We start from the raw sequence: 25,017 nt of genomic DNA, 5'->3' as shown, positions 1-25,017 counted from the left end.
GGTGAGCATGCACAGTACACCCAACGTAGGGAAAGGGGAAGTAGGGTTCGTTTGCGTCGCGACACCTGACGCCTCTCCCCCTGTCTGCAGCCTGCCTATTTGCTTCTCCCTGTACCTGCTTTGCTGAAGCAACGACTCTCCCCTAAGTTTGCTCCTCTTTTGGGGGGACACTGGCTCCCAGAGGCACTCACTCCTCTGCCCAGCTCAGCTGTGCGAGCTACTGCCGGTGGCCCCTTCCCTTGCCTACTCAGCTGTTCGCTTCTCCCCTGTTGGCTGGACAAATGGCAGCTCCTGTTTGGAGACTCCTGAACTAGAGCCATCTTATGTGGAAGTAAGACTGAACATTTGGAGACCGGAGGCTGTTGATCCTGTTCCCCCCTTAAGATTTCCTACTCATTAGTGAAGCCTGCAAGAACAACCACCTGTGAGTAACGCTACCCTATAACAAAAAAACCAGCCTGCAACGGCGCGAATGAATGCATCCCTCCTCCTGCAGCAGCAGCTGCTCTTTGCTTTTTCTGCTTCCTCTGCTGCTCGTGCTGATTTAGTACACAGGGAGAGTCTCAGGAATTTCTGGGAACTGTCGCTTGTCTGCAGGTGCTGGTGGGGAATTATGAATGAGGGAGACATTTAAGCTCTTGTAATTGAAAATCGTGTAGCAAAATCCTTTGTCCCCAGGAGGAGTGTGTGAAGACTGAGTTCTGAAATCCGTCCCTCTCCCAAAGAGCAGGGGAACAAATCTGCATTTCTAATGTGGTAGAAATTCCTGTCTGTTCCAGCTGAGGAATAAGGAGAGAGAGAGACACAGCTAATCAAGCAAGGAGCCCCGGGAGGGGTGATCCATTTATTTCAATTGCAATTGGGTTTGAGCTCGTAAGTCAGAAAGAGCAAAGAAAACACTTACACCAAAGCATTATATGCAGTTGACTATGATAATCTATCACTCTAAGATTGGCCAAAATTTGCTATTGTTACCATACGTAATTAGCAAGTTACATGTATCTGCCCCTCTTATGAGGCCTTATTGTTCATCTACTTGTCCCCCCTCCCCGCACGTTATTTTACAAACCAAGCAGTTAGTTATCTACAGGTCGCGGACACAGAAAGTTCCATTGTCTCCAGGTTTGGAGTTTGGCTACATTTCCTCTTGAAGGAACTTCCTGAGTTAAGACATAGCTGACAGTGCATATCTCCCTTCTATTTTCTCCCATGTGTACATGACAAATTTGCCCCCTGGCAGTTCAGTAGAATAATCTTATTTCACTAAGCTGTATCATTTTATGCTAAAAGAGGTGTATTCCCCCCCTTTATTTAATCTCGGTAGTGGTCAATACCACAAATCTAATCTATTGAGAGGGTTCAGGATTAGGGGGTATAATGGTTTGATCTGCAAGAGTTGGGGATGGGTTAACTCCTTACCAGTTGCAAAGTTATGAATGAGTTACACAGGTCACCCTAAAACAGTGCCAATTAAAATTGTCACATGACACCATCTATATTATCTTTGTGTCCCATATTTAACAGAAACTGGTTTTAGAGCATTTTTTTTAAAACCCATACTATTTTGTATCCCTCCTCTAGTAAAGCCAGACTCCCTTCGAACTATGGGACTCTCCCTGACAAAGAGGAAAGTATTGTTTGTTTATGTAGGGCAGCATTTAGATTGTTAAATACCTCAGCTTAAAAGTTGAATACCTTAGTGCCTTTCAGAGCTATAATCAAGTAAGTGTGTGCCCCATTTTTAGACTGTAACCCTTTTGCAGTAGGGACTGTGCCTCCCTATGTATGTGTACAATGCCTAGCACCTTTAGTGTGCTATTGTAAATAATACTGGTAATATGGTATAAAACCCCCTTTCTAAAAGCCTGTGGCTTATAAAGATTGAGCCTCTAAACTGGTCAAATGTCCAGGACTAAATAATGCCAGTCATATACCTCAGAGTAAACATTTGGGAAGGTAAAGAATAAAATGGGGTTAGTTTGTTTTTTGGCATCAGGCTATTTTTTTTAATGGTGACTGTTCTGAGGCTTGTAATGTTTGAAGCAGTCCCAGGAGAAGATGAAGGCAGAATCCAGACTATAACCATTGCATGATAAATGTAATTTACCATGTCACATGGTTCAGTTTACCACCTATCTGTGAAAAGATGTATTATATCCAAGCCTATTCCTCCCATTGGCATGTGTCATCTTCTTAATAATAAGTGAGTCCTAATATACTAATTTCATGTGGTGAAATGCCTCATGAGTCCTAGAAGTAAGATAGAAATGGAGGAAAAGCAAAGGAGAAATGACCATAAAGACAAAGAAATCTTTGTTCTCACCAGAGTTGGGTGTGTGTGTGTGTAAATTTTTTAATGTGATGCATTTAGGTGAGTGAAAAATGTACTTGTTTGGATGCTGGCCTCTCAAGATGCCTTATTTCTCATTCTTTACAGAGAGGCAAACCAATTAATGTTCCTTTCTATACAGTCAAAGATAAAAATTAAACTGTTCATTATCAGCTTTTAGCATCTTGTTTTACAGAGTACAACGTTTGCACTTACTTTGCAAGTGGTCAAAGGTTTGAAATCCAGGCAAAAGCATCAGTTAAGTTTTAAACTAAGGCCATATCTTGCTTAACATGTCAGGTGAGTAGCTTTAACTCACTTATGCAAACAAGTTGATTAAAGTGAAGGATAAGGGGGGGGAGGGATAGCTCAGTGATTTGAGCATTGGCCTGTTAAACCTGGGTTATGAGTTCAATCCTTGAGGGGGCCACTTAGGGATCTGGGGCAAAATCAGTACTCAGTCCTGCTAGTGAAAGCAGGGGGCTGGACTCAATGACCTCCTGAGGTCCCTTCCAACCCTGATATTCTATGATAAGGATTATTCATCTGACATGAAGGAAGGGTTAGCAGGAACAAGCCTCAAATTTTAATTTCCTTATAATTTGTTATAGAAGAATTATTTCTCCCCATGTAAGTGAAACTTCTTAAAACAGATTGAGGGAGACAAGTGCAACAGCTTGTAGATGTAGATATATAGTGTGCAAACTTCTTTTTAAAAGCTTGTCAAAGTTAGGATTCATTTAAAAAAATTACAACCCCCACTGAAGTGAATGAAGGTCACCTGCATATATCTTAAGACCAAATTCTGCCATCAGCGTATAAAAAGAGCAACTTGAAACCAAAACCATTTCAGGTGCAGAATTGTCATGACCTCATTTTTTTTTTCCTTTTTTCACCTAACCATATGATTCAATCAGTTTGTAGCTGCTGTTTTTGGGCTCTAGTTACTTACTAAATATACAGTCATAATGCAGAAAGAGAATTTACAGACAAAAGTATTTAAGTATGATAATGTTTCTCCTGAGAGGTGTTTTTCTCTTTTGCCTTTATTCAGTATAATTCTACTTCTCATTTGTCGAGCTCCTATTTATTTTCTCAGAGTATAAAATCTGTGCCTATCACAGTATCTCAAGCTATATGAATAATATAATTGAAAATACATATGAAATAACTATTCAAGCCAAATTCTCTTTCCCCATGAGATATGAAGGGTCGGTCCTGCATCTACTAAAGTCACATGCAGAACTTCCATTGACTATAGTGGCAGTAAGAATGGACCTTTAAAAACCCACCTTCCTCAACCCATCCCTCAGGAAAAAGCTGAGTAACTAGATTGTCTTTGCAATATGCCGTGAAGGTCAACATACTTATGCCCTGTCAGCACTTGAGGTGAATTACAGAATCAGGAAGCCTGTATTGAGAATGTTCAGTCTCCTGAAAAATAAACCTAGTGAATATCACACTGAGCACTGTAGTGGATTTCATCTGTGGGGCTGGTACATGAAGAAGGGAGCAATTGCTAAAGCTGCTTGCCTTGCGTGTGTTTTAGGAAAATAAGTTCTGAATAACCTGTTTCTACATCTGTAATTGGCAAGGATTTGGCAGCATGAAGCCTGTTATTGTTGTTCATGGTGGAGCTGGCCGCATCTTTAAAGATCGGGAAGAAGGAGCTCGTTCAGGTGTTACCAGAGCAGCACTGAAAGGTTACAGTATCCTTAAAGAAGGAGGCAATGCATTAGATGCAGTTGAAGAAGCAGTGACATCAATGGAAGATGATCCACATTTTAATGCAGGTAATTTTTCAAGCATATAACCATAGAATGAAATCTGTCTATGTAGACCACATTATTATCCTTGTGTATTTTGCTGTGTTGGTTGTTGGTTTGGGGGGAGGGGGAATTTTTCAGTGTGATGCATTTAGTTGAGCACCGACTGCACTAGTTTGGATGCTGGCCTCATTTCTCATTGTAAGTAAAGAGCATGTAGATTCACAAAAGGAGAAGAGTTTCTATTTTTGGTCTCAGGTTTTTTTAAACCTGCAGCTTTGTTCTTGCGCTGCAGTGTTGTTCTTCTGCAGAAGTTCCTTCATTTTTGTACTATGAGTTTAATAAGAGACCCACACCCTCAAGAGTGAATTATACCTGCATTATAACCCTGGCATTTCCATTTAAATCACCTGAATGCAACTATAGGCAAAACTTGGACCTCAATCTTTTTGTCAGTGCTTGGCCTATATCTACTGCCTGAGTGGGATTGTTCTTTTCAGAATACCAGTGCTGTTAAGACAGTAGATAAGCATTCACAAATTACGAGTACGCTCATTGCTAAGAACACCAGTTATGAGCCCCTATCTTCAATGATGCAGTCTAATATTTTCTCCTTCACACCAACCTCATTTTATCATCTTGCTTAAAGTGAGTAGAAAATAGTGCTCCTTTTGTGCTCCCACTCAATATGTCAGGAATGGAGCTGAAGACAAAGGCCTGCATTTGTTTAGTGCTTTATGTAGAAGCGCTTGTTTTCAGCATGGCCACCAAGTTCAGAGAGTATCATATGGCCATCTCCGCCCTGAAAAGCCATTTCACTTGGTGTTAGAATTATATTGTTCTGTGACTGACTTGGGTAGAAAACACTGCTGGTGATAAGCCTTTCTGAGTTAGCAAAATGGAAACAGAAACATGAGGCAAACATGGTACGCACGGTGGGATTGTTATATAACCAGCCCTAGATTTGTTTTCTACTTAAGCTCGCACTTTTCTTTGTCTGTCCATGAGAGCCGTCTTCATTCTCTTTCCCCCAACCTTTGGAGATTTGATTTGCTCATGTTAATGGATCAGTATGTGAACTTTGTTTTCAGCATTTTATTTATTTTAATGCTTCAGTACTGTAAAGCTTTACTTCGTATGTGTCGGACAAGCACTCCTCTAGCCAGACATTGCCTTTTTGCCATACAAGACATCAGCTAGGTCTGCACAGGCAAATCCCTGATCCCTTGAGGGGTCCTGCCAACTTTATTGCAGGTCCACTTGATCTTAGGTCTTCATCTGCCTGCAGGGAGCCAATCACAAGTTCTGGGCCTACATTTAAACTTAACACTATGTGTGATGATGAAAAACAAAGGATGGGGGAAAGGGAAGAATTACAACCAAAAGATCATGTGGTCTCTTGATTTGTTATGCACAAGTATAGATGGTTCTACAAATACACATGTGAACATGTATTTTTAATCTTTATTCCGACAGAGCATCTATTTGAAGCCAATGGAGCTTCTTGGATGAGTAAAGTTTACTTGTGTGTGGCATTTTTTGTAGTATATCTGGGTGCCATTGAGATTTTTTTTTTTTTTAATTTATTTAAAAGGCTGAAAACCTGGCTGACTACAATGGCCACTGAAATAATATAATTTGTAATTCCCAAAAGCTGACCCAAGGCTCTCCATAGCCCTTTATACAGTATCTTGTGACTCCTTTGATTACTATTCTTGAGTCCTACTGGGATGGAGGGGGAGGGAGTACAAAAAATAAGTTGGCTAGGGAAAGGTAGGTATACCATTCTTTTGCCACCACCACATATGTACCTAGCTTTTCCATCTGGGGATATTTTCATTCCCCTTCACTTTATCATTATTCCTTGTCCAAGTTGTCGATCTTGTAGACATCAAGCTCAGACACATAGTAACCGATATTTTAAAGTTACGTATTTCTCTCTAGGGCAAGAAAAGTGATCATCTGCAAAACACTGCCCTAAATGGGAAGTCTTGCCCTGTTTTCTAGAATACAAGACTTGAGGTTCTTAGTCATGTCCTTTCTGACAGAGCACTGTAAGAATTTACTACTCCAATATCAACCAACTAATCCATTAAAATGGAGTGGCTGTACCACATGACAAAGAATCTGTTGGTGAAATTTTCCTTCTCTTTCACTGGTGTTACTTCATTAGCTTCACTGCATTGAACCCTTTGGCTTCAGTGGACCAGTGTAACTGAGAGGGGAATTTAGCCCCATGTGTTTAAACTGTTATTTCTGCTGATTTAATGACTGGGAGTAACTGCTCAGAATTTATCAAACTATTGCAAATGGCTGATAAAACTTCAGATTATCCTCTACCAAAAAGATTGTCAACAATTTTAACATTTAACTAGCATGTAAAGCAAAGTACATGTATATGGCTTCCCTTTTCCTGGACTGAGTCTTGTGGCTACCTTTTGTTATAAATGAGCAAATCAGGATATTTTAAGCCTGAAATAGATTGTTTTGCTTAAATAATGTTTACTCAAATTTATTCTTTGCTCAGATAACTGTATTTCATGCTCTGTTTATAATGTACTTCACACACTAAATGACAACTGACTTTTAACAAAAAATTGCTAAGGTTGTGCGCCTGAGCTTTCAGCTGAAATAGTTTTGCAGCCCACTTATTAAAGTTTGGCTTCCCTAATGCACATGGTAAGTAGTTGTAATCACTTGTATATACAGCTACGTGTGTTAAAGCTCATTGAGAACAGCTGTATTTAATGAGCAGGAGAAAATGAGCTGAAAGCTATGTGAAGAGAGGCCTGATTGGAGTGGCTGTTTAAAACCCACCATGTGGTGTTTATCTCCATAAAGGAGAAAGCCGTTTTATTGTGTAATGTTTACTGGAAAACACCAGCATTGCTAAGAGACAAGCAGGGTGGTGAAGGGGAAATAGGGATAAGGACCAAGTGATGCAGGTCTCTTCTCAAATAACAGGGTTCAGTTGGGCTGTGTGTTGTGAATGATGCGAGTCTCCCAGCCCTTGCAGGCGTTCAGGAGGCACAGTGTCTTCCAGATCTAAGTGCATGCACAGAGCATGCAGCATATACTCCCTTTAGAAGCTGGTTAGCTCCACTGGCTGAGGTGAGAAGGGGCCATGGTCACATCTCCTTCCCACCCCCTCTGTGGGGGCTAACAGTGCTAGTTTACACTCTGTATGGAATGGAATTCTAAACTGTATTATACTGTTCAGCCACAAGGTGGTGGTCTGTGTAACATAACAAGTTCACACCAGCTATTCCTGGTAGTTATTAAAGTGTCTTACATCTCTGGTGTATCTCTCTGGAATAGCTCTGCAGCCGGTCCATATCTGATACAGAAGCCTGACCTGCTAGTAGCAACCCCGAACCTACTATGTACAAGATGTACAAGGACTACAGCTCCTATGTAAGGCGTATAAGGCTCTTTATGCTCTCTTCTCCCTTGCAGGCCCAGCTACACTGTGGTCCATAGATAGTAGGGAGGGTGGAGAAACAGGCTCTAGTGAGAGCAGACAAAGGCGCGCACAGACTCCCTCACATCTGCTAGATAAGTGCAATACCCTACAACCCCTACTACAGTTTGGAAGAGGTCAAACCCACTGTGTTTTCCTTGGCTCTTGCTTCCTGCCCTTGATTCAAAGCTAGGCTAAATGACCCATATTTTTGTGAAGTGCTGCTGCAAATGTAGTGGCTTGTGATTAGTTATGCCCATCTCAATGCACAGCAGCTGTCATGTTTGAACACCCTGGGTTTGAAACACCTGCATGAACTGGACTTCCTAGGCATGTGAGGTAGGAACAGATATGTGACCCAGCTGGGAGATGGCAGCCAGTGGTAGTCACAGACTGCTAACTTACTGACCTGAATAGTGCAGGAGCAGCTGTAGGGTTGCCAACTCTGACTGAAGCTATTCCAGGAGATTTTTTTCCCACCCAACATGACTTAATGTTTTCTTAAAATATCCTATTAAAATCTCCCAGATTGCTTTCAATAGTCACCAGGAGATCAGTGCTGATTCCAGAAGACTCCAGGCCAATCGGGAGAGTTGGCAACCCTAAATTGTGGATGAATTCAAACTATGGGGGAAAGGAGAGCTGTGCTTTTAGTAGAAAGTGGGGAGTTGAGTTCACCAATACTTCATCCCCTGTACACCAGCACATACATAATTTTACTCAGGTGAATAATCTCACAGAAGTCAGTGTCACCAGGTTGGTAATATTTTGGCCTAAGAGTCTGTCAGATTGTTAAACCAATATTAAAGAAGGATGGTGTAGAGGAGCAGACACAGCCCTGCAGCACCTCCTACTGGTCATCCATGGGAATTAGCTCTGCTCGTGTTGGAGCTGCCTCTGCAGGCCAGTGATCCACCTGCCTCTTGGCCCCCATGTCCCTCCCAGACCCAGTGCCCCTTTATCTGGGGGCTGCCCCCAGGCAGTAACCCCTTTCTCTTTGGGTCTCCCCTCCCCAGGGAACTCCCCACCCACTAACCCCACCTCATCATAAGGCTACTGCCAGTCACCATCTAGCCCCACTCCCTGGGGCAGACTGCAGTATAAGCCACTTGTCATAAGCAAGCTTGGGTCTGGACCTGCTGCCCCTCTCTAGGGCCTTGGACAAGTTGCCAGCCTGGAGCTCCCCAGCCTTGTCTCACTCTAGGCACCCTGAGCTTCCCAGCAGCCAGGCCCTTCTCTCTCTGAAGGCAGAGAGAGACTGCTGAGCTTCTGGCTTCCAGCCTTTTATATAGGACCAGCTGAGGCCTGATTGGGGCGTGGCCCAGCTGCAGTTGCTTCCCCAATCAGCCTAGTAGCTGCTTCCCCCTGCAACAGCCCTCTACCAAGGCTGATTTAAGCCCTTCAGGGCAGGAGCAGATGTCCATCCCGCTACAGATGGAAACTGGTGTTTACTAACAGGAAAATACCTTTTCACAGTTTAAGCACAGCTAAAGCACCAATCCTGTTAACAACATACTGAAAGTGTTTCTAGTAGGAGCTTGCCTTCAAATGGAGTTGTACTTTTCTCCCCACTGTTTGCAAGACTTCAACATGTGTTGATTTCAGTGATGATTGATTACTAACCAGCACCCACGATAAAATATTCCAGTTACTAGAGAGCTTTTTGCAGTACCACCCTGCACACAGTACATGTCATTGTTAAAGGAAGGTTTCGCTACAGAATTGACATAAATATTTGCAAAAACTATTCGAATAACTGCTTAGATTTTCACAGCATTTTATCTTGGTGTTTTACTTAACTCCTTCATTTATTTTTGCTAACAATAAATATTTCACTATATTTCAGACTTTTGGTGAATGAAAAATATATTTTTTCACTCTTGCTAGAATTTTGCATTTGTGCCATTGCATCAAATCCAACAGTGGTTGAAATCTTGTTGTTTGGCCTGACAAGATACTGTGGGCCGTCATCTCTGATTGATCTCAGCACCTCAAAGGATTAGACTATGGGTACGTTTACACTACCCACCGGACCAGTGGGTAGTGATCGATCTATTGGGGGTCGATTTTTATCGCGTCTACGATCCCCGATCGCTCTGCCATCGACTCTGGAACTCCACTGTGGCGAGAGGCGGAAGCGGAGTCGATGGGGGAGCAGCAGTGGTCAACTCACCGCTGTCCTCACGGCCAGGTAAATCGACCTAAGATACGCCGACTTCAGCTACACTATTCACGTAGCTGAAGCTGCATATCTTAGGTCGACCCGCCCCCCCCCACCTCCCCTAATGTAGACCTAGCCTCAGGTATTCAGATAGGTTGCATTGCATCTATTGTTGGAGGAATGTGGAGGTAAAATAGTTTTATGTGTGTAAAAAGTGATATTGGGGTAGAAACAGTCTCATTTATAGTTGTTTATAACTCTGCCCTTCACACCTAATGTGACTTAGGTACCATTAAAATTCAATTATATTAAGTTCCATATAGTGTCCTATTAATTATTTCTGTTTGAACAGGAATGTTTCTCTTTTCAAAACCTGTTTGGCATTTAGGAGGCTTAAAACAAGCAGATACACAAACTGGAAAAAAGGTTTGCCTAATAAAAGCTAATAAAACTGAATCACCCCATGTTTAGCTCTTAATGTCTTTTTTCCCCCCCTTTTGGTCTCTAGGCTATGGATCTGTTTTAAATGAGAAGGGTGAAGTAGAAATGGATGCCATTATCATGGATGGAAAAAATCTAGCCTCAGGAGCAGTATCTGCAGTTAAATGTATAGCTAACCCAATAAAGCTTGCTCGTCTTGTCATGGAAAAGGTATGCTGAATGTGCACTTGAATAAAAAACATTCTTTATTTTAGGATTTCATTGTATGTATTGATACACCTCACTGACTATGATGTTTGTGTAGTATTTTAAATCAGGGAAGGAGGAAGAAATCAGTGGTACTGGTAGAGACCATGGGCTTGAATATAAAGAGGAAAGACTATTTTTATTTTCAGATTTTCAAATTAGTTGAAGTGCTAATTTTATTCAACTCTTAAAAGGGTGTTGCATATACTTGCAAACTTGAGGAGAAATTGATATACGTAATTTACTTTGCCAATTGTTTTCACTTTTTTCTGAGCTAAATACTGTAGATATTTGTTTTAATAAGAGCAGTGTCTCTCACAGCCCTCCTGCCTGATCCTGCAGGACAATGTACTGGAGATTGTCCCCTACAGACAATCATGCAAAGTCAGGCGATAGAAGTAAGGCTACGTCTACACTATGGGGGGGGGATTGATTTCAGATACTCAAATTCAACTACGGCAATAGCGTAGCTGAATTCGACGCATCTGATCCGACTTACCCCTCTGTGAGGACGGCGGCAAATCGACTGCCGCGGCTCCCCCGTCAACGGCGCTTACTCCTACCTGGGCTGGTGGAGTACGCGCGTCGATTCGGGGATCGATTATCGCGTCCCGGCGAGACGCGATAAATCGATCCCCGAGAGATCGATTTCTACCCGCCGATCCGGGTAGTGAAGACAAGCCCTAAATGACACAATAGTGACTCTATTAGATGGTTTAATAGATTACACTAGATGACCTTTCCACTTCTACTTTAAGATTTTGTGAAATAATCAGATGATTGATCTGGAAAGACTAGTGATGTCACAGACTAGCACTGCAACTTTGCACTAGGAGCAGATAGCAGTAAAAGCTGCAACTTGTGGTAACTGAACTTGTTTGAACACAAATAATGTATCAGTATATGTGGCAAATGAAATCATGAGCATCTAGACTTGACTACATGTTAACTGTTACATGTCATTTTTCTCCAGTAACAAGTGCGTTTAAATGGGTATCTACATGAGGAAATTACTTGCCTGTTTTTCAGCAATGGCGTAGCCACAGTGTTGCAACCAATGGGGAAGCTCTAGAGTACACAGGGTATCACTGTTTTTTAACCACAATGAGGATTATATGACACGGTGATTAAAAGTGCTAGCAATCCTGTCTAAACTAGAATTTACACTATTGATAGTAGCAGTGCAGCTCCACTATAGCTGAACAAGGGTAAGAAATATTTTCATGTAGACCAGGCCTAAGTGGGTTTATTTTTCATGTTTCTTCTACTTCAGTCTCCTGGCTACTTTAAAGGTGACTTACAAAGGAGGAGTACAAACATTTCCCCTCCTTTCATGATCTATAAAAGCCTGAATATGTGGGATTTTAAAGGTATTTGTTTCTCTTCTTATAACCTCGTATGATCAAAAATATTAAGACTTGTTCTGAAAGGCTTCTTGAAGGACTAAAGAACTGGAGTTGAGCAATCTTAGCCCTTAATAGAAGAATAGGGAGTTTGAATCTCTAACAAAGAGAGCTTTCCACCAAAATGTTTGTCATCAAAACACTGGGTTAAACAAATGTAAAAAAAAAAAATTCTAGATTGGTTTTCTTTAAGGATTCTGACAAAAAATCCCTTTTTCACTCAGTTACTAAGGTTTCATTCACCTGTGATGTTTCTCTCATTAATTCAACAGATGTTCATAGAGTCATCCAGGCAAAACCAGGGTAGACAAGGCCTAACATTTCTAATGTAAAAATAAGCCTGAGAGGAATATTTCCAGGTCTTTCTCAAAATTCTGAGACACAGATTTTTTTTTTTTAACTGGCTACCTTTAATAACCTTTGGCAATTCATGTTTCAAAGGATAGAAGTTCTGATTTGGCTATTGTCTTTAAATGGTAAAACCACCTTTTGACTTGAGTGGGAGCAGACTTAGGCTAACAGTAAGCACTCTTGAAAAAGTCATCTCAGGTGACAGAACTAGGACTCTGGAGACCCACGTTCTGGTTCCAGCTCTGCCACTGACTTACCAGGTGACCTTGGACAGATCACTTCCCTACTCTGTGCCTCAGTTTCTCCATCTGTAAAATGGGGATAATAATACTGACACCCCCCCCCCCTGTAAAGTGTTTTGAGAGCTGCTGATGAAAAGTGCTTTTCAAGAGCTGTATGGTATTATTATTTACTTGCCTCTCTCTTTCCCTACAATCATGGAGAAGTCTTTGTACAGTGGCAGGTAACATTTTTTGGTAGTCAAAAATATCGAGGCTAGATTTTTAAGTCAAGTAATAGAATGCTACTATACAGGAACAGATTGCTTGTATTAATCTGACAGAACCAAGCAATGAGATTTTATTTTCTGGTAAAATTTACTCCTTTCTTCAAAGCTCTAGTAACCAGGCTTCACACAGAAGTCCAAGTGGGTGGTGGGGATGTAATTGATATATCCTCAGCCAGCAGGGGAATTCACCTTTTCCCATCCACTGGCTAGAATTCTAGTCTGTTAACCAGCTGTTGCCCTTCTGCTCGCTGTAGACAGAAATTTTGGGCCAGCAGCATATGTGCAGACCTCATCTCTGCGGTGCACAGAAGGTGCAGAGGCCTCCAGCTTGGCTGCTCCAACCATAGTTCCCTTCCTGCACAATCTTACAAAATGGCTGAGCTAGGCCTTGTAGCAGTCCTCTGCACCCAAGTGTGACTTTGTCTTTGTACAGCCCTAGCTACTCTTAACATCATGCACATTATTTTAAAGAGTACCCTATTTATGGATGGTAAGAAAAAAATTAGTTGCTAATAAATTGAATGGAGGTCTAATATTTGCAGATTACAAAGCTTTTTTGTATGCACTAGGAACAATTTTTGAACTCCATAACACATGGAAGATGAAGGCTAGGATTTTTAAAGGATCCTAAGAGTATTAGGTGCCCAGATCCCCTTGGATTTCAATGGAAATCAGGTGCCTAACTCCCTTAAATTCCTTTGAAAAACAGCCATAATGATGATGATAAAAGCTGTTTTGTAATTATCAGTATTTCAGTTCTGCCTGTGGAACAATATGGGCTCCATCTGGTGGCCAAAACAACTCCTTTAAATCCTGCAACACCCATTGGTATCCTAGTTTTCTGTAACTCAAGCTCTCAGTTGGGCCAAACTTAGCCAAACGAAAATGAGAGTACCAAAATAACTTTAACTGATGACTTACCATAAGACAGAATTGAGAAGTGTCTAGAGGTGAAAGCCTTAGTAGGTTAATGTACTGAGCCAACAGTTCTGTTACATTATTATTTGCAATGAACAGAAATAGAAAACTGATGTATAGGGTATATGTGTGTGAAAATAGCCATCCAAAAATGAAAGAATTATTAGGCATTTTCAAAGAACTCAAAAAGGCAAAGATTGTATGATGATTGGAACACTGGTTTACTTGGTTTTTCTGTGCAATGAATGAGTTATGTGAATAAATTTCAACTACAGTACAACCCACCTCCCTAAATTAGACCCCAAAGATTTTAATACAGAATATAAGCTCCTTAATGCAGGCGGTAGTATCTTTGCTGTGTTCTGTATTGTGCCAGGGTCTTGAATAAACACATGGCAATCTTTGGCAGCCAGCCTTGAATTCAGACTAAGTCTTTTAAACTGGCACCCATGACCATTTGTTGTTTGCCACCCTAACCCTGGGACCTTTCTTGTTCACTTTGGAAACTCTTGTTTGTCTATATATTATTTATATTCCACTAACTGCCAATAACTGCAATATTGTTAATTTAATAAACATATTCAAGAGGCCATGGAAAAAATAGATGGGGGGAGAAGTGAGTATCGTATCTACCTCTCTAGAGAAGGTAGAAGTCCATTTTTCAATATTCCAGCTGTTTTTTCTGCTCTAGGCTATGCAATAAGATTGTTAAATAAACAAACCTTTTAGAAAAGTGCTATAGAATAAACACTGAGGACCCATCCTATATTCTTTCCTAGTAAGAGCTAGCTTAAAGGAATGGGCCTCTGTAACACTCCTCTGTTGACAAAGATTCCCTGTTCAGAACCTATTCTAAGGTGTGAAGGCATCACCAGAGCATGCATGCTGGGAACACCTGAGAGCTGCTTTGCTAAACAAACTTTTAAAAATTAAATAACCTAATAGGGCATATAAAATGGAAAGTTGTTTGTTTAGACATGTAATGGCTTCGAGAATTTATGTTCACTTTTAAAATAAATACAATGAAGAGGTTTCCATTGCCCATCTGCCTTTTGTTGCGGGGAGGCAGAAGGATAATTTTTTCTGTCACCACTGAGCATATTTCTCTTAAAATAAAAATAGTTCTTTAGGTCATTCAGTGACCTGGTCAAACCAATCATGTAGATAAACAAAATACCAATGATTGATTGGAAGAGATTGCAAAACCAGTTCTATAAAGGATTGCAATAACAGTATCCTATCTAGTTTCAGAAAAAAATACAGTATGAGTGAATTCTATTTTTCTCATCTAATGAGTATTGAATATTTGAAGGCAATTATATTCTGTTAATCCTAATAATTTTGTTTTGGATTTTTTTGCATTATTGAATCCAAAATCCTCCTGTTCCATCAAAAAAGTAACATAGGAATCCAAACATACTCCTACTTAAGTCAGTGGGGCCACAATTTTGCCTTTTATTGGTTTCCAAGAAGTTTAAAACAAAAATGTGTCTTTGAATACATTTTTAAAAACAATGAAGTGTTTATATAAGACTATACAGATCAGTACTGAACTCCAATTAGTGTCGAGGTTTTTTTTCTGTCCCTATCAGACAGAGCACATGTTGCTGACTGACCATGGAGCAAGTCTTTTTGCCAAGGCCATGGGTGTTCCTGAGATTCCAGGGGAGAAACTTATATCGGAAAGATCCAGGGAGAGATGGAGCAAGAACCTTGAGCCAGATTCTAACCCTCATGAGTTTAAAAAGTAGGTACTGCACAAAATATGTTACACTCTAATGTCTCTGTGGTATCAGTAAGTGCTTTCTCTAACTAGCAACCATGCAGACTCGCTGTAGGATCGCAAAGTTCTGTAGGCTTAATTCTGCCATGACATACACATGTGCTTCCACGTGGTTTTTAAATTATGCCCTCCATGATATGTGGGCAACCTTCAGTAGGCAAGTGTAACTGATGAAATTTGGGAAACAATCCCATTGATGTTGAAGAAGGAAGAGAATCCAGCTCATGCTCACTTAGCAGCGTGGGCCCTCCACCATTGGCAGGTGGGGAAAAAATATTTCCTCTGAAGTTAGCAGATAGTCCTGAACAAAAACACTGAGCAGATCTGGTGAGCAAGGAAGTGCCATCTATATAGAGTCACTCTCCAAAGGAGAGCTGCGGTTTAAATGAGGCACTGTCTCCACTGCTAAACCAACAGCCAGACCCTGGCAGAACATAAATATCTATCCATACGTCTGCATAACCAAGATAGACTGAGATTTGTTTTAAACTGGATCAAACAATTAATTTATAATCTACAAAATTTTGGCTAATAGTTCCTTTCTTCAGGGGTTGGCAGTGGTACTTGGTCACTGAGAAAACAAGCAGACCAGAAAGTATGGTGGTTAAAAATGCATTGCTAAAATAGCCTAAAAACCAGTTCTGGGGGGATGAGGGAGAAAAACAAAGCCATTAGCAGAGGGAGAGGGTAGGAGACAGCAGCAGAATGAAAGACATTTGAAAGAAAGAAACTTTTTAATAATAAAATGGGGGGAGGGGAAAATAGTAGGGAGAATAACCAACTATCAAAATGACTGACCTTTTCAGTGGGGAGTGGGGTTCAATAATACTAACTGTTTGAGCTTCAATCTTGTGACAGTGGAAGGGGGCAAAGACTCTTTAATAGAAAGACAATGTATTATGTATTGTTACTTAGCTATTTTATTAATTAGTATAGTAGTATGACACTAAGTACATCTCAGAGGTCAGCCAAGTTCATGCTGTAGACAGGATGAGGATATATTCTTAACGAATTACAACCATGCAACAGCATGGACTTTCAGTTACTAGTTAAGGGGTAACAGACCACGAATTCCAGTGAGGCTTGAACCTGGTGATCATCTAAATCGAAAGACTTCTCAACCATTCTTGTAGCTGTTTTACTCACTTTGCACTGACTCAGACTTCAGAATGGTGTATGTGGTCACTGTGTATGCTGGTTGTGTTGCTTCAGGTCTCGGGGGTTGTGGTGGGAGATGCGTTGATTTGTGGGGTGGCAAGTGAGGGATGTGCACTGCACTAAGGGGCTGTGTGTGTATTTAGGATTATGCGTGCTGGTTGTGTTGGGTGGGTGGTTTGGAAAGACTGTGGCAGCTGGGCCAAGAAATCCGCCATCTCTGCCATCTCCCTCATACAACCAATGCAACTGTTGCATGTAAATTAGCTGAAGTGTAAGGGTGGTTAAATCGTTGAGTTACCTCCAATATCACAGTGGTCTAGGACTCTTGGCATAGCATAGATACATGTCTTACTGTAGGCTGTACACCACCTGGGTGTAATTTGTAAAGTCTAAAGGGCTGAGAACATAAAAACAGGATGGCAACAGACTGCAAAACTCAGTGATGATTCAACATGGTGATATTCTGAATAAAGAGTTCTCAGCCCTGCTTGTAGCTGTTTCTGTCACTTCACACTGATTCCGACATTTTAGGCTTTAGAGCAGTGGTGAGCAACCTGCGGCCCACAGGCTGCACGCAGCCCATCAGGGTAATCCGCTGGCGGGCCGTGAGACAGTTTGTTTACGTTGACCATCTTCAGGCACAGCCGCCCGCAGCTCCCAGTGGCCGCGGTTCACCGTTCCCGGCCAATGGGAGCTGTAGGAAGCGGCATGGGCTGACCAGTCTATGTGGTAGAGTGATGCATGGCATTTTTAGGACCACTGCTATTTCTTTATTCATTTCTCTTTTTGCATGTATCATCACTAGGCTTTAGAGCTCTCCTCCAATTGGAACTGTGGAGGCAGTGCCCACTTCTGAGTTTCTGTTTCAGGCTAATTCAGAGCTTCAGTGTGTCCCATTTGAAAAATTATCTTCACAGTCAGGAGGGCTAGGAATTTTTATATTCTTTCCAAATGAAAGCTTTCATACTGTAGCATATAAATTTATCATGGGGAGATCAGATAAATAGATCAAACAGGCCAAGAATTTGACATCTGTGCTATTAATTATAAGGTTGATACTGTGTCAGAATTGTTACATATTGCTTGTTATCTGAAATGGATAGTGGATTTCATAATGAAACTCTCTACATTAAAAAAACAACACAATTATATGAAAATGAAGTGATTCTGACATGAGACTAGATTAAAGTTAATGACATTCAATTGTAGACTTCTGTTGTAATCTCACATTTGTAAAAGCTACCTGCAGAATGGACACAACATGCTTTGGCAAGTATTCTTAACCCTGCCTAATTTTGTGAAATATTATTGTTGGCAGAGACCCTGGAACAGTTGGTGCTGTTGCTATAGACAATGAAGGAAACGTAGCTTGTGCAACATCCACTGGGGGACTCACTAATAAACTGGTTGGCCGAGTCGGTGATTCAGCATGCATAGGTACGGGTAAATTAATCAGTTAACACTCACATTTTCTATGATTAAAATGAAATATTGACACTAACTGATCTAGAATTGAGGCTTAAATTAAAGCATACTAAAATGAGTCAGTTTATCCTTTTAGCGACTGCTCCTTCCATGCAACCAGAAGGCTGCAGGTGGGGTAGATGTTTTATACTTACTGTCCAGCTTTCTGGTAGGTCTGAACAAACAGAAATAGGAGACATTCCCCCTTTTTCTGGAAACAGTATGGTCTGGGGTTTCCCTATCATGTCCCTTATACTGTGATACTCTTATGCAAAAACCAAGAACTCATCTGCTATGTTCCCTTGTAACACGGACAAAATTGCAACCTGTTCCCCTCTAAGGCTCTATTAGTTGCTCAGATGGTGTTTAATCCAGGTGTCTCCCAAAGAAAAGGGTAAAAACTAATGTGAAAAATTAACCAAATGCACCAGATTCTTCTCCCATTTATACCATTGTATATCAGGTGCAACTCCAATTGCAGTCATTGGAGTTTCATTAGAGCAATGAGAATTTGACTAGAAGTCTCTAACATGACTGGCAACTTAAGTCACTCTTATTTAAAGCTTTGACTCTCTCAATAAGTTCCTGTTCATAAAGAGCCATGGAAAGCATGATGGTTGGGAGCAGAATAGAGGAAATGTTATAAGTGTTCTCTCATCTGTAGATAAAGGGACTCTTAATCCATTCTCCAGTGAATTCCTCTAACGGGACAGGCTTGTATTTGGTGATTGCTACATCGTTCTCCCATGGAACCAGAAACTGAAAAAACAATATTTTTAGTACAACATGTTCCAAACTTGTTGTAGAATAGAATATGGCAACATTTTCAGTGCATATTGGATCTTCTGGGAGGTCCAGATTTAATCAAGGGAGGGAACTTGAGTATCCCTTTTTGGGTGGGAAGGAGGAAAACCTTTCACTCTCTGCTGCTCCCCATCCTAAACTCCATACTAACTGTAGTAATCCTATCCTATGCACCTCCAAAAGCCCATGGCAAATAACTGCCTCAGCAGATACAATGGAGATGACCAGCGTAGAGAATGGTAGGGAAGGGAGCCAGTGGATAAGGGGGCACGGAATGAAGTAGTGGTGATGATGGGAAGGGGGGTCAGCAGCCTGAGAGCATTCTGCTTCTCCTGAGGACCTCAGGTTCATCACTCTGTGCTACGTAAGAGGTGCATCACGGCCCACCCCCCACAAGTCTTTGGACACTATCTGGGGGTTGATCTGCCTTAATTGTCTCAGTGGGATCCCTCAAAACACACCTGCACTCACAAAGAGCCTTATTAGGCTTGGCAGATGTTAGCCAAAATAGGATTGCAGGAGGGGGAGAGATTTTGGTTGACCCCTGAACAACATCTTAAGGCACCTAACCAGTCTCCTAATGCTTGGCAAGGATGATGTACTTACCCACATGGAGTCATTCTCCTGTGTCTCCCCTGTGGTCTGCAGGAATAAAGCACCAACTGTGTGACCCTCAAGGGGCCTACAGGAGTTTCCCGTTCAAAAATATTATCTGCCAGGACTTTTTTCTCTCCAAGAGCATCATCGGTGTGTGGCTTTTTTAAGATTCATTTTTTGGGGGAGGCACAACATTCATAAAAAGGAGCATGCTTGAAACCATGTCTCTTCTGAATGCAAGATTTTCTACTTTTTTTTTTTTAATTCAAAGAATTTTAAAAGCATAAGCAAACGATAATTTGACTTTGTTTGCCATGGCTCCTGACATTGTAACTATTAATTGCACCATTCGTGAGCACTAGATTGACTTTAAAAAAAACCAAACTGTTCAGTGAGTGGTTGTTTTAGCTGAGATTTGGGATATCAGGTGGCTGTAGGACCCTAACTTTGGTACTGATTCTAGTGACCCACAGAGAGGCACAAACACCTGTTGCTTAAATGATGTCACCTGGAGGTCCTCTGATATCAGCAGGTTTGCTGCACTTCTGGGTCAGTGCAGCCTTTTGAATTTACAAAGCTAACTTGGAAGCAGTTCTTCTGTTTGGGCTTTTCTCCCATGCTCTGTCACAGTGGAATCTTAGTGCTGCTACCTGGCGAGCTCTTACCACCTCTCTGCTGCCCATTGGTCAGCACATTCCTGCAGTGCACCTCCCTAACCAGTCAGTCATCAGTGCAGATCTAACTGCCTCACATCCTCCACTTCCTGCTTCCTATTTTCCCCACCATCACCCTGCCTGCCTTTCCACCTTTGTCTTTCCTGCATGCCTCTCCTCCATCTACCTGCTATTGATCTGGCTACTATTAATGCTCACTCCTTTCTATTCCAACATCAGATTCGCCATTATTCCTCCTTCCCCCATTATGCCATTATCTTTCCAACCCTATAACTCGGCAACCAACCTCTTCTAGCTGTGACTGACTTCTCACACTGTTGTTGAAACTTTGAGGAAGAAATCAGAAACAAAGATGTCACATATGAACTTTCAGGTCTTTGTTCCTAGAAGCAACAGGACCTCCAGAACTTTAGAAATTGGCCTGTGATTTGAAATCATGCATTGCTTGTAAATCTCTTTTGCCCTAAAGCTTTAGTATCATACTTTTTCTTTGAGCAGGAAGTGGAGGCTATGCTGATAACCATGTTGGTGCCATCTCTACCACAGGACATGGAGAAAGCATGATGAAAGTGGTCCTAGCCCGACTTATTCTCTATCACATGGAACAAGGTACAATCTAAACTTTCCAGTTAAGATGAAGGAAAGTAATACCGGAACTAACTGGTTTATGTAAATTATATTCTTAGCAATACAGTTCCTGTCCCCCCCCCCCCAAAAAAAAAAACCAACAACTGGTTTCCTGGCCATTTTTGGTTGGATTATCTCAAAGCACACACAAAATAGCAGGACTAAAAGTGCAAACCAAATAAATTCCAACTGTGTTCTTTGAATATCAAGTAGTGTGGATATTTTTGTTCCATTATGTTTTAGATACAGCATCATAATATATCATTATTCATATAAATTATTTTATGTTTAACTGAAGCTTTCTTTTACATTTTTAAGTAATTTCATGAGCAGAGAATTGGAAAAATGCAAATGCAAGCAAGGATTAGTAAAAACAAAAAGAGTACAAATAAAGGAAAGTGCAAAGCTTCCATACACAAGAAGTTTAGAGACTCCACAAGTTCTAACAATTCATAGGACTGAATTGCTTGTAGCAATAGAAATTTTACAACCTTTTTCTCTCTATTCAAAAAGGAATTCATATGACTGCATTTTAGTTTTGTTTTGGAAAGTGTACTAAACTGTGTGTCAAGTAGACCAGGTGCATATGTGGTAAACAGCTGGCATGGAGTGTCTCATCTGACTGTAACACAATCTAACTGTGGATGACTCTTTAAAGCTTTACCTTCATCAGTTAGGATGTCATCCAAACCCTTGATTATATTACAGCCTGTAAACAGTCAGACAACATACTTGTACTGCACGCAGTTACAGAACCATTAATGTAGACATCACTGCTAATTTTAGAAAGCTATGGTTAGCAAGTATTAATGAGCAATAACTTTTGATACTCTTACCGGAATATGAATTACAGTAAACCATTTTTCATTTACATTCCTATTCATAAGAGAAATGTGAAACAAGAAGGCAAGTAGCAGCTGAGAAGATTTCTGTAACTGCTACATGTTTTGTGGTCCCAACATATGCTATTCATGGTTCATTCTTAGCAGAGCCAAGAGAAAATATCAGTATAAAATATAATACTCCATACAGATTATTCCCCAAAGCCCTGACATGTCACAGCCCCACCTCACTGTCCTGTTTCACTGGAGTTCATTCCTTTCATAAATGGCCTCCCAATCTTAAATTTACCAGAAAGAATTGAGCCAGGTTCTTTTCTCACATGCCCTGGTTTTACATTGGAGTAACTCCATTGTTTTCAGTGGAGTTGCACCTGATTTACATTAGCCTGAGAAGAAAATCACACTAAAACCCTTTTGAAACATTTCTAAATTTCTTAGTGTGTAGAAATCCTTTCATTGTTAGCTTGCCGCTATTCAGCTTTCCCTGAAATGCTGAGGAGCAACCCAGCTTCCAGGCAAAGACCCCAGCAAATGAGCAATTCCTCAGCATTTCAAGAAAGGGCCAAAACTCACTCCTTTCGTTATTTCTACTTTGAGCACTTGAGCTGCCAACAGAAGCAGAATATTTAAGAACCGTAAAATAAGCCTGTGCGCACACTTAGGGAAAAAATTTCAGAAGTGTCTAAGTGACTTAAGAGCCTATATGTCATTGAAAGTCAGTGTGATATAGGCTCCTAAATGCTTAGTTTATTTTTGAAAATAGGATTCAGACTACTAAAAATAGGAAACAAGTGTTTTAGAATACCAGTGTTGCATATAATGCATCCATGAAGTGTTAAGAATGGCTGGCTCTCCCTTAACATCTTTCATTTGGGGAGAGTCTTATTTCTGTTTCCTCAATATTTGAAGGAATGTTTTGAACAGTGTGTTTTAATTAGTTTCCTCCATTTTGCTGGGTGCCAAGTATTGCAAGTTCACGTAAGTTCTTCTTGTCATGTATAATCTGTGACTTGTTTGGAAAAAATCTTTAACAGCTATTGGAATTTCTGCCTTATGGTGGCAGCTGTTGCCTTGGTGAAAAGTCACGGGATGAAATCCTGATCCTGTTGAAGTCAGTGGCAAAACTCCCATTGACTTCAGTAGTCAGGATTTTGCCACAAGGTTAGAGAATGGATTCCCAACTTGCAGTGGCAAAGATTGTGAATAGTTTCTATTATGGGTTTTTTTGCACAGAAAGTTTGAAGGAGGGCTAATGCATATAGTCAGTAGACACACACACACACTCTCTCTCTCTCTCTCTCTCTCTCTCTCACATTACAGCTGCTTTAGTTCACAGTATTAAGACCAAGCACTACGGCATTTCTGGAGACAAATGAAGGGTTACAGCTTGTGAACAAGGACATAACTATTAACAGACTTCTGCGTAGGACAAAGTGTTCTTCAATTTGTTTATAAAGTGCTCTCATTAGAAGGGATTGAGTATGGTAAAGGATCTTGGCTGTTGGTGTCATCAGTGCATAGTTTGGTAACAATATGAAGGCTGATAGCAGATCCTGACCAACAGTGGCTGCACCCACAGTAGCATCAGCGTCTACATTACCAAAATTTATCACAAACAGAATTCACACTCTTAGCTCCTCAGGGTTCATTGGTCTTACTTTTTGTAGGGGTTCCCACAGTGACGTTTCAGTTCAATTCTCCATGCATTCTCTCTTAGGGTTTTGGCTGGCTGGCTGGTTCTTCCTCACATGCTCAGGGTCTAACTGATCGCCATATATGGGGTTGAGAAGGAATTTTCACCCAAGTCAAATAGGCAGTGACCTTGGGGTTTGGTTTTTTTTGCCTTCCTCTGCAGCCTGTGGGTGTGGGTCATTTGCCAGGATTATCTGGGTATATCTCAATCATTTTCCTGCCATTGTGGGGGGCCTCAGGCATGGTGCACTTCAATCCCTCCTATTCTCTGCCTGTGGCTTGTAATAGTCTAATCTCCTAAGGGCTGTGATACTTTAGTCTACTTTCGGTTGTTGGGTTTTGAGTGGGTGCTGGGGAGGTTGGTGGCCTGTCATATATAGGAGGTAAGACTAGATGATCTGATGGTCCCTCCTGGCCTTAAACTGTCACTCTGTGAATTATTGTGAGTGTTCGTCATAAGTGTATTAGACAAATTCCCTGGCAGGCCGCTGCTAGTGGCACATTTGCAGATTGCCAACAGTGACCACCACCACCCTTCAAAAATGTCCCATTATGTGTCACTGAACTACAAAGTTCACCAGATATGCTAGATCAAAAAGACTAAAACCTCAGAATAATGGGAAGCTACATAAACCCTGTCTCTGCAGTATTACTACAGCATAGAAGCTATTTGCAGTTGTTCACATTCCTCCCATAAACAAAGCATTTTCCAGCCATTGCACTTGTAACTTCTTGGGCATTCAGTAAAAGAAATATAGAGGGCCTGGTTCTGCACAGAGTGAAGTCTGAAGAGTACTTTGTCATTGACTTCAATAGGACCAGAAGCAGATACTACATGAGCATCACTCTTCTGTGTTCTTGTTTTCAGGAATGTCACCGGTGGACGCTGCTGACACTGCATTGAATTATATGAAAACAAGAGTGGGTGGATTAGGAGGTGTCATAGTTGTCAGCAATTCAGGGGGCTGGGCAGCAAGGTTCTCCACCAAGCAGATGTCTTGGGCTACAGTGAAGGATGACCAGTTGCAGTATGGCATTTACACAGGGGAGATACATACGAGCTCTGTTATTGAGTCCAAGTAATTCTGGGGATGAAGAAAAGTGGACAGTACAGCAGGACAAAGATCTCAGTCTTCATGGGGAGCAGTGAAAATTGATGTTATCTTTCTGAAAAGATTTACCCTCTATTAAATAGTCCCAGAATTCACCACATTTTACAAGCAAACTGAAACCCAGAAGCACTGGGCTTAAAGATGATGGATGTGGATATAGTGATCAATTAAATGTCTCTAGAAAGCACCAGGGCTGGTGTCCTCTTTTCAGAAACCAGATAGCGTATAGGCATGTACAAGGGCATCCCCTCATGTCTGGGCTGGCTGTCTTCTAGCACCCTCTGCCGACAGTTGCTCAAGCCCTGTAGTGATCTGCCTCTTCTTGTGACTCAGCCTCTCCAGCCAGATCCCACCCCTTTTATGGTAGTGAAGTCCAACAGATAATCCAATGTCCTTACAAAAGGTCTTCAGCCCCGATTCTGGCCTACTGTGCTCCTTAGAGCTGCTTATCTCAGGGCTGTCAAAAGTCCTTTTCCACTTATATCAGGGGCTTCATGCCATCTTCCCTGGTGGCTAGCAGGGGAACCCAGGTCCTCCCACTACACTAGGTTCCAGTTCAAGGACCCTACAACCAGCAGCCAAAGTCTACCATGTCAGACTCTTTATTGCTGCCTCTCTGGACTTCTTCCTACCAAGTCTGCCAGCAGGTCTCTCTCACAACCTCTCTAAATTCACCCTCCT

The 25,017-nt window shown here is 41.3% G+C and overlaps 1 protein-coding gene across 6 annotated transcripts; it reads left to right on the top strand.

Moving 5' to 3' along the window:
* On the top strand, window positions 1–24,523 carry ASRGL1 (asparaginase and isoaspartyl peptidase 1). 6 transcript variants are annotated; one of them, XM_065588011.1, is made up of 8 exons: window positions 1–424; window positions 2,526–2,629; window positions 3,879–4,122; window positions 10,225–10,367; window positions 15,176–15,330; window positions 17,843–17,961; window positions 20,562–20,672; window positions 24,093–24,523. In XM_065588011.1, exons 3-8 carry the CDS (start codon window positions 3,936–3,938, stop codon window positions 24,305–24,307), a joined length of 930 nt encoding a protein of 309 aa, XP_065444083.1. In that variant the 5' UTR covers window positions 1–424; window positions 2,526–2,629; window positions 3,879–3,935; the 3' UTR covers window positions 24,308–24,523. The 6 variants fall into 6 exon arrangements, with proteins under 6 accessions (XP_065444083.1, XP_042703025.1, XP_023966488.1 ...); XM_024110720.3 differs by having other exon boundaries at window positions 2–424; window positions 3,925–4,122; XM_065588010.1 differs by lacking the exon at window positions 1–424 and adding an exon at window positions 474–873 and having other exon boundaries at window positions 3,925–4,122.
* Window positions 24,524–25,017: the final 494 nt, after the last annotated feature.

This window comes from Chrysemys picta, chromosome 3, assembly GCF_011386835.1.
Source record: "Chrysemys picta bellii isolate R12L10 chromosome 3, ASM1138683v2, whole genome shotgun sequence".
NCBI classification, from domain to species: domain Eukaryota; kingdom Metazoa; phylum Chordata; order Testudines; family Emydidae; genus Chrysemys; species Chrysemys picta.
Note: the sequence above shows the minus strand (reverse complement) of the source record. Positions and strands in the feature narration are given on the sequence as shown.

Excerpts from the sequence above, each read along its gene's own strand:
- ASRGL1 (XM_024110720.3), top strand. Across the intron at positions 4,123-10,224 it reads TGATCCACATTTTAATGCAG|GCTATGGATCTGTTTTAAAT; the intron begins GTAATTTTTCAA and ends TTTGGTCTCTAG. Across the intron at positions 15,331-17,842 it reads AACCCTCATGAGTTTAAAAA|AGACCCTGGAACAGTTGGTG; the intron begins GTAGGTACTGCA and ends TATTGTTGGCAG.